The following is a 17,112-nucleotide window of genomic DNA, read 5'->3' as shown; positions in this document are numbered from 1 at the left end:
TGATGGAATTAATTATATAGTTTCTCTTGAAAAAAATTAATAATTTTTTGTCTTTTCAATATTTGGCGACAAATGTAGACATCAAAAGTACCAAAATAAAACTCTAATAGGACTCTACATTTGTCGCCAAACGTTAAAAAGATTTTAAAATAATTGTCAACCACTCGAAATGTCAGGCGCTGAAACGGACTGAAAACGATAGAAATGATTATTATATTGATTGTAGTAATGTAAGTGTTAATATAATAATAGCTTCTATTGCTCACTGAAGCTGAGTTGTTTGTATAAACAATAATTCCGAACGATTCTTGTGGAATTGTCGTAGAATACCCAGCTGGAGTCAGGCACTGAAACGGAGTGAAAAGAATAGAAGTGAGTTATAATAACATTATGTTGATTTCTATAAAAATCACTTTTATTCTTATCGCTCTACTTAAGCGCTTGATCTTAACTGCCCGAGTCTTCAGCTGGCTGAAAATATTTAAATGTGCGGCATCTACAAAAATTGGAGATTTTACTCTGAAAGCTCTTTTTCCTCGCCGTCCGATTGCGTCCCGACTGTAATCATGTCAGAAATCGGACACGATTTCAGTCGAACGCCTTCAGATACGACATACATTTTGATTTTGAATATTTACTCTAACTGCATTTGTATCTAATTTCCTGGCGTTATTCAAAAAGAGTATTTGCAAGTTTTGACTTAAGTATAAAAGCGAAAAGGTGAACGTAATCTTGCAGTCGCTGTGATTTCCTGCTTCAAGATTTCATAAAGTTTTCAAGTGAGGAAATTATTCATTTATGATTAACCCAAACTAAATGAACCAAATCGAAAGTGTTACAATATTGATAAAAATAAACTAAAAGGGAAATTTCTGTCCGCAGATATATTTGAAACTGACAAATTTTCTTGCATTAGAACCGGAAACATACTAGTTTTCAAGATATTAGAATACCAAACACCGACAGTTACTTTAAATATTTATTGAGTACATAAAGTTTTGTCGCATGGAATGCATTTGAATTAATAATCTATTTAAGTTTTGGTTCCATTTCGCCATAAATTTCATCTAAAATTTCATCTAAAACACAGATTGAAGAAATATTTCCCAAAAAAAATATTTATAATAAGATTAATTTGAATATGAATTAAAAACTAACGAACGTACGTCTACGTAAATCGAATCGATCTAGTACGTTCAAATGTCAATTGGGTGATTGCTAATGAGATGTTTAATCGTATTTAATTCTGAGGCCCTTCTGCTCGTTCGAACTCTAAACATTCCATACGAAGCACCTTTCAGCACATTCATTAGTTAACGACTCATTATCGTAACAGCATTCATTGATGGTAGTAGCTAAGAGATTCAAAGTCCGTAAAATTGAATTTTAAACTAAAAAAAGTGTTTTCTCACAATTTTCTAATTCCTTTAATAATTTCTTAAAAGCATAAACGTTTTTAAATAATCTCGTGAATTTTTCTGCTAAAATAAGGTATTTTGGAGTTTTGTTTTCAAAAATTAAGTAATACGAAGTAAATCAGTTCAACAGTAAAATAATCTCCAAATTTTCAGAATATGTCGTCGAAAATGTCACATGCAGATGAGCCGTGTGCCAAACGCTGCAAAGAGTCCATTAAATCTGAACTCCAAAAAATCAGTTCATATCATATTTTACAATTAAATAACGATTGCTTACTAACCATTTTCGAGTACTTGAACATTGAAAGTTTATGTCACATTGCCAATGTATGTACACGATTCAAAGGAGCAAGCGAAGAATTATTTAGTTATAAATATAAAAGTTTTGAGTTTAAAAACTCCAACATTAAATTACCTTTGCTTCGTCGTGTTCTTTGTAAATTTGGTCATTATATTCAATCTCTTCGTGTTGAATGTCTCGAGACTATTTCGAATTTGCAATTAGCAAAATATTGTTCGATAAATTTGAAGCATCTATCTTTACGCTCTGTGAAAATAACCCATGATGAAATTGTCCCATTAGTTCCACATTTGGAATGTTTGGAAATACGTTTTTGTCAAATGGATGCTCACGGAGATTGGAATAAAGTATTTAATAATGCTCCAGAACTCGAAAAGCTAGTGTTCAAAATGAAAAACGGCCATTCAAAATGGGCAGACAATATGTTAATGCGACACATGCCAAAATTAAAACACATCGAATTGGATTGTTGTGATCTACATTCCGATCAACTTTCCGGTATATTACGACTCAATCCACAATTAAAACAATTGATCATCACGACATTTATAAATGATGAATTTATTGAGGCCATCGTTGAGAATGTAAAAGATTTGGAGGAATTAACATTTGGATCGAAGGAAGCAAAACAAACCGGACATCACAGTGCCAAAGGTCTTCTTCGGCTGAGCGAACTGAAAAATTTAACGAAGCTAGGTATTAATGATTTTCGGTGGGTAGGTTATGAAGATTCACTTTCTTTACTGGTAAAAACATTTATCAACAAAAACATTTTACTCGAAGAATTATCAATAGAAAGTCGTTCATTCGATTTAACGGTCGTTGACGATTTAGTTAATATGAAAACATTACGAAAACTCCGTTTAGGCGGATTTGATATCACAGCTACTGATCTCATTGCTTTAACGGCTGAATTACCTTTGCTATCCAAATTGACGATATCGTACAATTTTAATGGAACGATTAATGTCGGCACCTTGATTACAATGATAGAGATCAGAAAGGAATTAGACTACTTGAGTTTTGATGGTGATTGCTACTTTATAATAACAGAACAAGATTACAATTCGTTGGTACAAGCCGTTTTAAATACTGGCATGAACAGAAAAGTCAAGATTCAGGTGGAGAATAATGATAAATTTGATTTAAGAGTTCATGAAAGCACTTTGCTCGCAAATAAAAACCATCTTGAATTGGAAAGCAAAAATAGCAAATACTTCGATGTATACTCATTGACAGTACCCGAAGATATAATTAAGTTGCTAAAACCATTATCGACATAAGAGATCGACACATTATTTAATTTTGTTAGAACCACTTTAATATTTAGATTAATAAACTAATAATATTGCACAAATAGTAATATATTTGAAATTTATGTACATGTATTCAAGATTTTCATAATTTACTTTACCAAATGGGTTCTGAACAACAATGGATGGTAACTATTGCATTTTGGATCTTTCATGGAGTTTTCACCATATTTTCATAAATCCACATAATATTTATTTTTAAGTACTCACTATCTTACTCTTACTGCATTATCATCTAATAACAGCATTTTTATTAAATAAAAAAAATATAAAATCAAAATATTTATCGTTTGTTTTATTATCACATTTGCCAAACCATTAACATTATTTTATAATATAAATCCCAGAAATTAGTTTAAATAAGTTCGTGGAAAATTTTACAACAGTAAGGTTCACGCTGTTAATTAAAGTAAAAAAAAATAAAATTGTAACAGTGAAAAAGATTACCCACAAAAAAAAATCAACAAAATATTGTGCAACTTTTGTCTTAAAAAACATAGTGTGGCCTATTTTCCAAAAAAAAATGTAGCGTATTTTTAAATTCCATTTCGACAATTTGCATCTGAAGATGTAAACTTATAAAATTATCAGCCAATTTTTTTTTTATTTAAAAAAAAAAACAAACGAAATGAAATAAATTATTTCAAAAAAAATTGCATCTCTCTTGAGAATGATGTCAACTGTCCGGAATGTGTAGGATGTCAACGCAATAAGATCATTTCTTTCGCTGAATTGCTTGCATTATTCGTTGTGCCATAAATGGCCATAGAATCATGAAGACGAACCACGTTGGCGATATCTCCACAAATGGCCACCATCTCGGGTACTTCAGTTCCAATATCTTAGATTTATGCATAGACGATTTAGTATTGAAATTCAGTATACTTATTTCAATATTTATGTTCACCTTTTTCCGTAATTGTTGATTCCGCACATCGGATAAAGATCGCTCCAATAGATTAATCCGTGAATGGATTTGCTGTAAGTCACTGCGCATCGACTCAACCATTTTCAAGACTTGTGTGATTGTTGGTACGGTCTGGACTGTATTATTCATTGCAACCACTGTATTGGTGCTATGGTTATCAGCGTCCTGAAAATTAAAGAAAAATATTCAATCAATTCTTTGTTCAATTTGAAAGATCGAAAAATAATGGATGATTTCGAGAATAGAGTATAATTGTATCTTCAAATTGAAATGAAAGACGGAAAAGAGATTCTTTGTTTAATCAGCACTATTTGAATGCTTGAATCCCCAATTCTCTAATGAAAATACTCCTCTTTTAAAATCCATTGATTTTTTTTGAAAAGTTTTTTTTTATTACATTGGAATGGAAAGCGCCCACTTCTGTTTGGTTAATGCGAATGCGTCGAGCTGGTCGCGAACAACGGACCGGTTCTTCTATTAATTGAGGATCATCCTATGGCCAATGGAAATGTTAACGTAAAATATTCAACCTGTCATAACCCAATTGTTTCGAAGCAAAAATAAATCAAAGATTACCTCAACGGTATCGATATATTCATCATCGGAAGGTTCGGCTGTATTCAAATGACCATTGTGCATATGTCCGTTTGAAGTTCCATTGGTGTAATCATATCGAAATGGTCTATCGGATGCTCGAATTGGACTTGCTTCACGCGAAGCTTATCGTTTTAAATAAATGAAAATACAAATACAATTGAAAAATAAATGTTATAAATATATGCAAACAAAACAAAAAAACGCAATTACCAAATGGTGAGTTCGGTTGTGATTTCACTTTTTTTATTGCTTCCGGAGCAACAACTTCCAAATCGTCAACATCAACGCCGTCCAATTCATTTATGCTTCCCATAAATTCAGCAACATTATCCGTATAAGACATTGTTTCGATTATCTTTTTCAGCTCATCAACATATAATTCCATTGCACGTTCCTTTGACATTTTCCCAAGACTCTTATACGACTCATATTTTGCCCTATCATCGATAAAAATGAAATTTTAATTAAAAAATGAAATTGATTTAAATTAATTGATTTTCAATACCTGCCCACCACATCCCAGAAGGGGGGTTTCTTTTGTGTACATGGACCCAACGTTGCTTGTTTATAATAAGAATAGAATCTTAACATCATATCATTGCTTGGTTGATACGAGCCTAATCGAAAAAGATGGAATTTCATAATCAAATGTTTATTCAACAATTATTATTGTTTTGTTTGCGTTTAAATATTGACAAAAAATAAAATACGTCAAATGCATTAGACGTATGTTTAATAAACTGAATATCAACCAAAATTTCATCAACAGCGTAAATTCGATTTCTGCATTCATTTCGGCTCATCCCTTTCTTTTTTTCTCCATTCAACCAAGGAGAAATATTTAAAAATAAACAATCCGAATCTTTGTTTTTTTGAATAAAAACCGGTTATTTATTTACGTATTTAGAATTCATTGTAAATTTTACAAAATTAATGAGATTTCAATTTTGCATATTGCCTCGATTTAATACGATTCAGGAAGAGATTGTTATATTTTGATAAATAACAAGACATTTTATTTTTCTTGAAAAAAAAAAAAAAATAATAGTTTTGTCATAAAGGTCGACAATTCTCTAAATAAGTATGAAAAAAAATGGTGCAAATTATATTGAATAAGTTTTAATTGAACATTCTCTCTTTACGTAAATCATCAATTTGCTCTCTTTGGATCTCGTACTGGATCTTGTACATGAGCGAGAAAGTGGACATTCTAAAAAAAATATATATTTGTTCAAGAGAAGGAGAGTGGTGTCAAAGACCGGTGCAGATGAAAATTCAATCACAGAAAAACAATTGTCGATTAATTGAAAATTTAAATTTTCGGTTGATTTGTTTCAAAATCATTTTTATAACATTCATTTTCAGTAACAAAGTGCATTTTGATGAGTGCATCAATGTTCAATGGTACTTACCATTCTTTGGCAATCCACGTATAACATTCACCGCGGCTGTGAAGCGATCTTCAATTCGTTTTGATGGAATATCACCGTTGACACTTGTGGATGTTATCACGTCCATCTTTATATCAAATGTTTCACTTTATATTCCAAATTCCGATATTATTTCACTATACACATGAGAAACTATAAATGCAATTGTTAATGATGTGAATATATTTGTAATTGCAATGTCAAAGCTTTTATTTGTATAGCAATCACCAAATATTATTTAAACAAAAAACACATCGTACAACGAATATGTAAATTATTGTTTGGACACTGGGTAAACTTAAGCTCATAATTCCAGTTATTGCGTAGTTTCATGTAGATTTTGCAAATTGCTGCAATTATTCGAAAGTTGAAAGTCTTTATACATCGGCCTAATATCGATCTCTCACTTAGTATTGGGCTAATTAGTGAATGTGTTTACACTTGTTTTTTTTTTTTTTTAATAATATCTCATTTCTCGATTTTTTTTGTTATCTTTTCCCTCATTCAAAAAAAAAATCATTTATGAACAAATTGGCACAGATAAATACATGCATACATACACATAATTACATATATACATGCATGTACATATTATAATGTATTATAATGTACCAGTACAGTTCATATGTATATAAATTGATATATGAAATGTTCCGCTCTAATTTATGTCTTTTTTTTAGCAATAAATTACGAATAGCAAATGCAACCAAACAGAATATATTTGAAAAGAATGACCCTTACATTGTTTTATCCACAAGTTCAATAAAAAAAAATCAATTTATTTAACAAATACTTTCGGGCAGTATTTATTTCACAGTTTGATAACAAAATTTACATATATGATTGATTGGTGTTCAATCGTTAATTTTCCGATTACAAATTTTCGTTAAAAAATGGCATTTTTGCTTATAATAACCAAGAAATGTTTAAAAGAAATAAGAGAAATTTTGCAATTATCGTGTAAACCTATGTTTGTGACATGCTATTTTTCTTCTTTTTTTTCTTTATTTGACGTTTTGTGTCAGCCCAATCAAAAGAGAATGGAAAAACACAAAGTATGTACTTTATGTACATGATTGCAATTGACACTAAGTAACGGTTAAGTATGAGTTGTTTTCATTTCAAATAGATTAATCTTCGATATATTTTTTATGGAGGTAAACGCTTAGTGTTAATCATCCAAAGACATCGATTTACTGATTTTTTTGGTAATTTGATTGAGACAAGCGCGTTCCTTTAATTCTTTTTTCTTATCGCGTTTTTTCTTCGATTTTTTTATCGTCACCGTTATTCCGGAGTCCTTAATCTTTTCTAATTGCTCATCAATTTGGTCGTCGTTTCGTTTCTTGTTCTTTTTCTTCTTTTTTGCTTTGGGTGGAATTGAAAGGTAAGACGAATCGATGTTCATTTTAATTTCTTCGTGAATATTTTTCAGATGCTTTTTTGACTTTTTTCGTCTTTCTTTTTTTATTAATTTTGAACTATCCTGAACTCCATGTAGTTTGGCCGTGACTGTGTCCACCAAGTGACCATCTTCCGTTTTTAATTTTGAAAATGAATTGGCCAATTCATTGGCACGTTTACGTTCTTGTTTCAATTTTTTCTTGGACTTCCTCACGTAATCATTGCACTGTGTTAATAAATTTAATTTAACGGATTCCGATGAACTATTCAAAGTTTGTGGTTGTTCGGTGCTATCTGATTTTTGCCGTTTTTTATGTTTTTTCTTAACTTGAATCCAGTCTTTGAAGATGTTTGGTGCTGTTTCTGTATTCAAAGCCATTTTTTCTAACATTTGTTGTTCTTGTGCATCGATTCGGCTAAGTTTGCCGCTCAGTGATAAACCATGGCGGGCTCCTCTGAAGTACATACAAGAAGACAACATTTAATCATTTGCTAAAAAAAATGGTGAATTGAGTTTTTTTTTTTACTTATGTGCAGTTCGGCCACCACAAGCCTTTAGTATATCGTCATCAGTAAGAATTCTACTATTGATCGATGGTAATTTTTTTGGTGGACTGTGTTTCACCTCCAAACCGGTGGACTCCTGATCATGTGTTTTATTACTTTTTTTAAAATGTCCCAGATAACTGTCATCTTTTTTATTCTTCAATTTGTTTATCGATATTTTTAAACCGGAGCTCGTTAAAATCTATTTTTTAAAAATATATCAGATCAGTATTTAAGCAATATTTTGGTAGAGTTTTTACAATGATAAATATTTACCTCGACCGATTCATCTTTAGTTGACATTGAGACATTTCCCGGTGCATTCGATACATTAAGATTTTCGGCAGCATCATTAAAAGCCTGTTCCCACCAATGGTTTGTGAATTCCTGTGCTTTATCATAACATAATCCAGCATTGTCGAACTTCAAATTTGCCTTGATTGGTTTCAAAATACCATCGGAATTTTTTCCAATACCTTCGCCTGTAACAATATTATGAGATTGTTGTAGAAAATTTAATTTGTTTGAAAAAAATTGAAAAAAAAAAAAAATCCTCTTACCCTCTTTCCAGCCATATTTCATCAACAAATTTTTACCATAATCCATAGTTGAAACCACGTGAAATGACAACAATTGATGGTGTTGAACGCTGCGAGAAATGTCAAATAACGAAACAATGTCAAATGTTTCATGTCGCTACATGTGTATGCGTGCACGAGACATGCATGGTAATATTTCAAATGTCATACGAATTTTAGTATAAGTTATACGTTCCACAAAAAACACAAGGTAGATATATAGATTTGTTTTAATATAATTTTATATTTAGTTTAGACGAATTTAATTTTTGAGTATTTTTATCAATATTGAATGCCATTTTCGCATAAATAATATTTTATATCAGATAGCATTTTATTTGGTATTTTCACATCAGTTTTCAATAAAAACGTACTTTTTCCGAATTCTCTTTTTTTGCCATTTAAGTAATGCTTTACTAAAAAAAGAAGCAAAAAAGTAAAACATGGAATGTCCAGATTTACAACCACCATCCTCGGTACGAGGGATGACCTTGTTAGATCGAGAAAAATTTAAGAAAATCGTTCAAATACCAAAACTAAATGTAACCGATGTGAATTTAAAAAGTATTCTGCCGCACATCAAGCGAATGTTGTTAAAAATTCAGCGTCACAAGTCCATTGAAATAGAAAATGATGGAACGAAAAAATTACTACTACATCCGACGGCGATAACATGTTTTGGTGATTTACCCGAAGAAGTTCGTAATTTGGGCTTGAATGGTTCACATTTAAAATGGGAAGAATTTGAATTGACCTACGAAAATTGGACGACCGATGATATTTTAAAAGCTGTATTACCAGCTGATCAAGAATCATGTACATCGTATTCACGCATCGGCCACATAATCCATGTGAATTTGAAAACACATCTATTGCCATACAAACAACTGATTGGCGAAGTGTTTCGTGATAAAATCGCCGGTATTCGATGTGTCATCAATAAAATCCAAACGATCGACAATACATTTCGAAATTTTCAATTGGAACTGTTGTCGGGCGAAGAAGATTATCAAGTTGAGGTTAAAGAAAACGGTACCAACTTTAAATTTGATTTTTCACAAGTGTATTGGAATCCAAGACTGGCAACCGAACATGAACGTATCATTAAAATGCACGACAAAGGTGATGTGCTTTATGATGTATTTGCTGGCGTTGGACCATTTTCAATTCCGGTGGCAAAGCGAAAAGCATTTGTATTGGCAAACGATTTAAATCCATCATCGTACAAATGGCTTCAATACAATATGAAAAAGAACAAAGTCACGAATTTCATGCAAACAATTAACAAAGATGGCCGCGATTTTATAACGGAAGATGTTAAATGTGATTTAATCAAACGTTGGAATTGCAGCGACAGTAAATTATATAAAATTCATTTGACCATGAATCTTCCGGCAATGGCTGTTGAATTTGTAGATACATTTTGTGGACTGATGTCAAATTATACGGGACCCATTGAACCATTACCATTGGTGCATGTATATTGTTTTGCAAAAGGCGATGATCCGGCCAGCATTGCAAAATGTTTAGTTGAAGAAAATTTGGGCTACAAATTAAGTACAAATCTAGAAGGTGTCCACTTTGTACGAAACGTTGCACCAAACAAAGATATGTTTCGTGTTAGTTTCTATTTAACACAGGAAATTCTTTGCTCGAAGAAAGGTGCTAGCAAACGTGGCATTACCAATGAAACGAGCGCTGAATTCAGCTCCAAGAAACCATGCAACACCACAAATTGATGAGAAAAAAAAATCGGATTTAGCTACTATTTATAACCCCTTTTTTTGCCTCACATCTTTTCGATCTGCACATTCTTTATGATTTAATTATGAAAATGAGTCTAGTTATAAAAATGAATTCCATCGAAGAGCAATGAGAACATGTTTTTTTAGAAATTGAATAAAAAGTATTTTTTTTAAAACAGTTTCTTTTCAATGCAATACAAATTTTAAGTGTTTAGTAATTACTTATCACTGTTCATTTTTCTAGAGAAATAGTCACAATATCTCTTTTTTTCTTGCACTTTTCCGTTTTTCCCGAAGGTTTTGCTTGACGACACCAAAAAAAAAACTTTTCTTTCATCAAAATGGGCAAAAAAACTGCATTCACTAAGGGCGGAAATCAAACAAAATTGAACAAAAATCTATGCAAAGTGCAGGAAACAAATCATAGAAAAAAACCAAAAGTGGTCAAGACAACACTGAAAAAGGTAAATTTGCTGTTCTTTCTTTTTTTACATTTAAAAAGCAAAATTAATGTGCTTTTTGTTGTGAATGACACAACTCATTTATTCCATTTCGATTTCTCCATATTTCAGTTAAAGGCCAACGTCAAAGCTCAACAGGAATCTGTTGACAGCAAGCTGAACGATTTGCACCAAAAAATGGTTACAAAATCCAATGAACCGAAAAAGGAAATTAATTTACAGCGAAAAACCAAGCAAAAACCATCGCCGAGTACATCAAGTGTACAAATTAATTTGGAAAAAATGAATGTTTAATTTGAAATCATTTATTTTCTAAGAAATTTTATTTGAAAAATACATAATAAATTCATTTTGAATTATACTATTCACCATGGTCTAACTTTTGATCGCGTTACACCTGTTAAAATCCATGTACTTTTTGGTCTTGCCGTTTTTGCTCTTTGGTTATGTCGAGGATGAGCCTTGCAGTAGTTATACATGATACCATTTTTAAGCATCATACAGCAATCTTTACAGCGTCGATGTACCTTTCCAAGAACTTTCATGCCGCATGTTTGTGTATATTGAACATTAGTTGATGCAAGTAAACCGGGTGATTTATTTGCCAAATTAATGTCATAAATGCCTTGAGTTGATTTCAATGGTTGAATTGCGTGAATTAATCTTCGCGACATTAAATTATTCCATTCCGCTTGTATTTGGCCATTCAACGAACTACGCATTGGCATTGTGATGACACGACATACTCTTTGAAGAATTGGAAACATCATTTTAACGTTCGATAGATCTGGAAGAAAAAAACAACCAATTTATTTTGTTAATATTTTCTTTGATTTTTTTTTATAGAAACGAAAATTACCGCAGTTTGTATGTACCACAATTCATGTGTTCAATAAGAAAATGTCATTCGTTCATTGACAGTTTTTGTCAAATGTCAGACATATTTATACAATGTCGGCATCTATAAACAGTTTTGGAAATTAAATATTGTACATTTTATTGGGTTTTTTCAATTTATTATTCGAAAAAAAAAATGTTTCGAGAAAATTGTATCTCACAATCAGTTTCTTAATATGTTAATATTTCGATAACGAGCCGTACAACCTTTCAATCTTTTAAATTTGCACCACATTTGAATTTCGTAGTTGTCGAATATCATGACGACCAAAACTCTAATTTGCATCCATTGACAAGTCCACTGGCACCCAATTCAATCTGGAACCGTCTTTTAATGTGCGATAAAAAATTCGTCCAGATTTTTGCGCAACAATTGTTATCTTATTTGAGCTTTGAAAATACTGCTTTTAAGCCAATCCATTATTTTTCTTATAAAAAAAGGTTGAGTTTAACCAGATCTGGGCACGAACAGTCGGTCGTTCGTTCGTAAGTGGAAATAATACTTTTTTTAATCTTTTACACGAACGACCGATCACAGTCGGACATTGATGTTTGTGCCCAGCTCTGAGTGTTACTAAAAGTATATACATTTTCAATTCGTGGTTGCATTTTTTTGGAAACATTAACATTCTAATGGCTATTACCATGCCATTATGCCTGAAATTAATCATGAATATATCGATTTTTGGTTTGAACAAGAAAAAAAATACCATTGTAATACACTTTTGTCTACTTTATAATTTACTAGTTAAAATTTTCAACGTCTTTAAGCGATGGCCATTCGAAATTTTGTTTATACAGAAAATCTTTCGTATCTAATTTGTCAAACTGTGCGACCTATGGATAAATTAAGAAAATAAATATCATGAAATTTATGAAATATTTGATGATTACTTACATTATATCGAATATATTTGATGAGCAATTCGATGTGCTCGTAATTATCACAATTTGATTCGAAAAATCGCACCCAAATTGCGCTTGCCAATTGTTGGTCATCTGTTGCAAGACCTTCATCATACGCAACAATTGCATACTGAAACTGATCGGATAGAATCAACAATTGTTTTTTAATCAGGCTAGCACTTCCAGGTGCCATGCTTGTTGCCCGTTGCATGGAATCTGTCCACATTGCTTCCACAATAGAATCACGAATTGCCTTGCCATTCTCATTTTCAGCCATCGCACGTACCATCAGGATCCATACATGGATTTCGGTAATTAAAAACCACGAATTAAATGAGTTCGGCATATTGAATTTTGTTAGAAAATCAACATGTTTCACAGTATCCATTGTTTTGGCATATACCAACATTGATTTGCCCGATATAACCTATCAATATATAAAATTGGAAAAACTCATTTTGTGATAAAGTCGATGAAATTGAATATTGTTTAGAAAGAAAAAAAGAAAATCTTACGGATGATGACTTTAACAAACGTTGCTTGATCCATGATTTTATGGAAAATTTCCGATTTATTGTCTTTTCAATAAAATAATTTGGACGTACAGCGATCGATTGAGGATTTGTCTTTTTCGCAAAATTGGTGGAAATAATTCCATTGTGTATATTACGGAAATGTATTGGATGCACACGATAAAAGCCTCTGAAAATTTCACGATTTGAGGTTATCTGTTCACACACAAAAAAAAAAATCATTGATCAATTATTTGAATTAAATAAAGTTATTCGCTACAGTTTTACCTGCTGTAACCGAACACGCTTCAATAAATTCATTCTATCAATATGCAGACACTGCATTAATTTCTTTTGTTTTTGATGTACAAGTTATTGTAGAAAATATCTCAGTGAAATTTGTAAACATGAACCGAACCACTGAAAATTTGACAGTCTAGGGAAATGTCAAATGTATGAGCTGCCTTCTGTCATCGGATAAATTTGAATTTTTAAATTTTAACTTTAAGTCCGATGAATTTGAAATTGAATTTAGGGAAAAAATCATTAAGCTATGAAATTGTCAAGTAGTTTGTGCAGTCATTTTGTGAGCAATTGATTTAGGCTTCACTTGTTTAGGTAAAATAATATAGGAAGTTTTGGTCAGAAATTTTAACGCTATTTCTTCAAAATCAACTAAAATCAAATGCAAACAACTTATTTCACTTTTAATAATTAACTGATCTTTAGAATAATAGTTTCATCCTTATAAATCATCTTGCAATCGGCATGATTAATCATCTTACAATCGGCTTGCCAGATCGTCCAGATTAATCTGGGTTTGCCCGGATTTTTGGACCCGGAAGAAAATCACTTGACCCGGATGAAAAAGACTCCGATTTCGCTTAGATAAAATGTTCGTCGATTTTTCCAGAATAACGTCAATAATTCGAAATTTTTTTATAAAAAGATTATTTTTATTAATATTTCTGAATTTTGACATTGAAAAATCCACCCTTTAAAAAACTATTGGGTGTATCAATTAATTTTTACCGCTGACTGTTAGATGTAGCCACTTAAACTTGTATGAAGTTTGACAGGTGAAACCATGTGTATTTTGACATTTGACATTTGCCTATCTAATTCAGAGCAGAAAGGTTTATATTTCCACACAGTGTCATTATTTTTTTATCAATTCAAAATGGATCGCGATAAAATGTTTTTCCGAAGTGCCCTCCTTTTCTTATTTGATACGAAGAAAACTGCGGCTGAAGCGCAACGAATGCTTTCGGATACTTATGGTGAACAAGCTCCAATAGATTCAAGCTGCAGAAAATGGTTTCAACGATTCAAAAGTGGTGATTTTGATTTGAAAGACAAAAAACGGCCAGGTCAGCCAAAAAAGTTTGGAGATACGGATTTGGAAGCATTACTCGATGAAAATCCATGTCAAACGCAAAAACAACTTGCATTGGAATTAAATGTCTCTCAATCAACCATTTGTGAACGTTTACATGCAATGGGAAAGATTCGAAAGCTAGGAAAATGGGTCCCACATCAACTGAACGAAAATCAACTCAAAGCACGAATCGAAGCATGCAAAAAAAATCTTTCCGGGCACAAAAAACATAGTTTTTTGTATCGAATTGTTACTGGCGATGAAAAGTGGATCTATTACAACAACCCCAAACGTAAAGCAGCGTATGATGAGTCAGGCCAACCAGGGCCTTCACAGCCAAAACAAGACATTCATTGCCAGAAGGTTATGCTGTGTATTTGGTGGGATCAGAAAGGTGTCGTGTATTATGAGCTGCTAAAACCAGGTGAAACGGTTACAGCTGAACGCTACCAAATGCAATTAATCAAAATGGAGCATGCATTGAAGATTAAACGGCCTCTGATAGCGAGCAAACAAAATAATGTTATGTTTCACGATTACAATGCTAAGCCACATGTTGCACACATCGTTAAACAAAAGATAGAAGACTTCGGTTGGGATCGGCTTGATCAACCGGCGTACTCTCCAGACCTTGCTCCTTCTGATTACCACTTGTTCCGATCGATGCAAATGGGCTTGTCCGAGATATCGTTTCGAAATGCTGAAGAAGTGCGAAAATGGATCGATGACTGGATAGCTTCAAAAGATGAGGAATTCTTTCGACGCGGAATCGACAAGCTACCAAGGAGATGGGTGGAAGTCATAGCTAACAATGGGCAATACATCGGTTAAAAAATATTGTACGCTTTCTTTAAAATAAACATACATTTTCATCCAAAAAACGGTAAAAATTAATTGATACACCCAATATATACACACATGATGTGTTAAACATACATCAAAAATCAAGTCATTTTTGTGGGAACCGAAAATTATTTCAATTTTACTTTTCCGCACAACCACTGCACAGTAAAGTATTGCAATCACCCCAAAATTTTGAAATCGCTAAAAATCGTTTTTCTATGCGTTTTGGGTATAGAAAATCACAAAGCAACGGTTTTTTGGCCATGTTAATGTGGGGATGTGGTACACTGTACCCTGTATGGTGTACGCAAAAAAATCAATAGGTAATTTGTTAGCACGATAACTCTTCTTAGAGAAAAGCAAATCCAAATCTGATTTTACAGGGTGATTGGGGGTTGCGAGGAATAGGCTGGTATTGTTTTTCAGCGATATTCATGCATCGGTGTATCCATGGTGACACCATGATGGAGTACTCATAAGGGGTATGGTATGCAAAAATTTGTTAACTTGATAAATCTTTCCCCAGAGACGTAAATTCAAGTTTTAAATGTGTATTGGGGTTTTTTGGCACGTGAAAATCGAATCCGGCGTTAGTTTCGAGATAAAATCAAGTTTTAACAGAGTTTCTTTGAAAAAATCGTGAAAAATTGAATTTTTGTATGAGAGCCATGCCTGAATGCTACCTTAATGACGTGAAACTTTGCACAGGCTATTTTTATACAAAAAAATGACATTCTGAAAGTTTTAAGAAATTTCAATCGAAATTGGGGATACCTCCCATACAAATTTTTCATTTTTGAGAAAATTTTTTATGGGGAGTACCCCTACTTTTAATTGAAAAGTTAATTAGATTCACAAGTTTTTAGGGTGATTATATGTAGTTGGAGTGTTTTGTTGACTCGAAATTGATCGAATTTCTTTCCAAAATGTATGCTTGCAGTAACTTAATCACAATTATCAAAATACATAATTTCACCAAATTGGAAGAAATTTCAATCACAAATAGAAGTACTCCCCATACAAAATTTTCTTCAGGAGGGAGGTATCATCAATTTGTATTAAAATTGCCTCAAAAAAATCACATTTTTGATGATTTTTTCTTTCCGTACAATAGACACGCTACACATTTTGAAATATTTATACTTTATTAATTGGACAAAAAACTTGACTGCTCTTAGACAATATAATTCGGTAGTTATTGAATTAGTACTGCACTAGCAGTTCGGTAAAGGAAGAAATTTGGAAACAGTGAGGAAAAGTTAGACTTACGGATGTAAGTTCCTTTTTATTTTTTTTTTAGATTTGGTTAAAAACATGAATTTCTTCAAAAAACTTTTTTTCGTTTACAATTTTGAGACGCATCGACTGAATTCAGAGTAAATACACCTGGATCGAAATGAAAAAAATCTGATAGCCTTAAATTATCAATAGGTAGCCCTGATGGGGCAAATTAAGAATCTACAATTAAAATGACACGTTACGATTATAAAACGCATCGAGTAATAAACACGTTGCAAAATACGTTTTATAATTGTAATTTATAACGAAAAAACGAGATTACAGTGCTTGGGGCTACCCACGAACTCGATACTAGAAAAACTAGAACATATTAGAAAGATGTCAAATGTACATGTCATATGGCGTTTTACTAGAAATATTAGAAAAAATTAGCACATATTAGAATCCGTGGTTTCCCCCTCGTTACAGTGCCAGATTACATACGTCACAATTCGTATTATTTTTCTCATGAGAGAGCTCTCTTAAATTTGTATTCAATGTGGTGATCGCCGCATGCGTAAGTCGCTAGTAAACGAATCAAGTGAGTAGCGGAGACGTGAGAAAACGAAGTGAGTGA

General features: G+C 32.3%; 6 protein-coding genes across 7 annotated transcripts; 2 read left to right on the top strand and 4 right to left on the bottom strand.

Moving 5' to 3' along the window:
• Positions 1-1,324: 1,324 nt before the first annotated feature.
• Positions 1,325-3,272, top strand: LOC116339353. The gene is made up of 2 exons (XM_031765190.1): positions 1,325-1,491; positions 1,572-3,272. The coding sequence occupies exon 2, from the start codon at positions 1,575-1,577 to the stop codon at positions 3,000-3,002; it is 1,428 nt and encodes a 475-aa protein (XP_031621050.1). The 5' UTR covers positions 1,325-1,491; positions 1,572-1,574; the 3' UTR covers positions 3,003-3,272.
• A 34-nt stretch (positions 3,273-3,306) lies between these two features.
• LOC116339385 (acyl-CoA-binding domain-containing protein 5) lies at positions 3,307-6,841 on the bottom strand. Of its 2 annotated transcripts, XM_031765233.1 has the most exons (8): positions 6,729-6,841; positions 5,970-6,140; positions 5,063-5,174; positions 4,768-4,994; positions 4,537-4,679; positions 4,358-4,453; positions 3,940-4,125; positions 3,307-3,873 (listed from the first exon to the last, which is right to left on the bottom strand). In XM_031765233.1, the coding sequence occupies exons 2-8, from the start codon at positions 6,073-6,075 to the stop codon at positions 3,748-3,750; spliced, it is 996 nt and encodes a 331-aa protein (XP_031621093.1). In that variant the 5' UTR covers positions 6,076-6,140; positions 6,729-6,841; the 3' UTR covers positions 3,307-3,747. The 2 variants fall into 2 exon arrangements, with proteins under 2 accessions (XP_031621093.1, XP_031621100.1); XM_031765240.1 differs by lacking the exon at positions 6,729-6,841 and having other exon boundaries at positions 5,970-6,222.
• LOC116339378 (G patch domain-containing protein 4) lies at positions 6,765-8,605 on the bottom strand. Its single transcript, XM_031765221.1, has 4 exons — positions 8,498-8,605; positions 8,214-8,419; positions 7,919-8,139; positions 6,765-7,846 (listed from the first exon to the last, which is right to left on the bottom strand). Exons 1-4 carry the CDS (start codon positions 8,541-8,543, stop codon positions 7,159-7,161), a joined length of 1,161 nt encoding a protein of 386 aa, XP_031621081.1. The 5' UTR covers positions 8,544-8,605; the 3' UTR covers positions 6,765-7,158.
• Position 8,606: 1 nt separating this feature from the next.
• On the top strand, positions 8,607-10,436 carry LOC116339357 (tRNA (guanine(37)-N1)-methyltransferase). The gene is made up of 2 exons (XM_031765199.1): positions 8,607-8,726; positions 8,922-10,436. Exon 2 carries the CDS (start codon positions 8,959-8,961, stop codon positions 10,252-10,254), a length of 1,296 nt encoding a protein of 431 aa, XP_031621059.1. The 5' UTR covers positions 8,607-8,726; positions 8,922-8,958; the 3' UTR covers positions 10,255-10,436.
• A 650-nt stretch (positions 10,437-11,086) lies between these two features.
• Positions 11,087-11,491, bottom strand: LOC116348456. The gene has a single exon (XM_031779477.1). The coding sequence runs from the start codon at positions 11,489-11,491 to the stop codon at positions 11,087-11,089; it is 405 nt and encodes a 134-aa protein (XP_031635337.1).
• An 845-nt stretch (positions 11,492-12,336) lies between these two features.
• On the bottom strand, positions 12,337-13,463 carry LOC116339407 (ubiquinol-cytochrome-c reductase complex assembly factor 1). The gene is made up of 4 exons (XM_031765265.1): positions 13,325-13,463; positions 13,040-13,252; positions 12,517-12,951; positions 12,337-12,455 (listed from the first exon to the last, which is right to left on the bottom strand). The coding sequence occupies exons 1-4, from the start codon at positions 13,379-13,381 to the stop codon at positions 12,363-12,365; spliced, it is 798 nt and encodes a 265-aa protein (XP_031621125.1). The 5' UTR covers positions 13,382-13,463; the 3' UTR covers positions 12,337-12,362.
• Positions 13,464-17,112: the final 3,649 nt, after the last annotated feature.

The sequence above is a fragment of the Contarinia nasturtii genome, unplaced genomic scaffold (assembly GCF_009176525.2).
Source record: "Contarinia nasturtii isolate CC-2019 unplaced genomic scaffold, AAFC_CNas_1.1 Cnas_scaffold_129, whole genome shotgun sequence".
NCBI lineage: Eukaryota > Metazoa > Arthropoda > Insecta > Diptera > Cecidomyiidae > Contarinia > Contarinia nasturtii.
The sequence above is the reverse complement of the archived record's forward strand: the minus strand, read 5'-3'. Positions and strand labels throughout refer to the sequence as shown.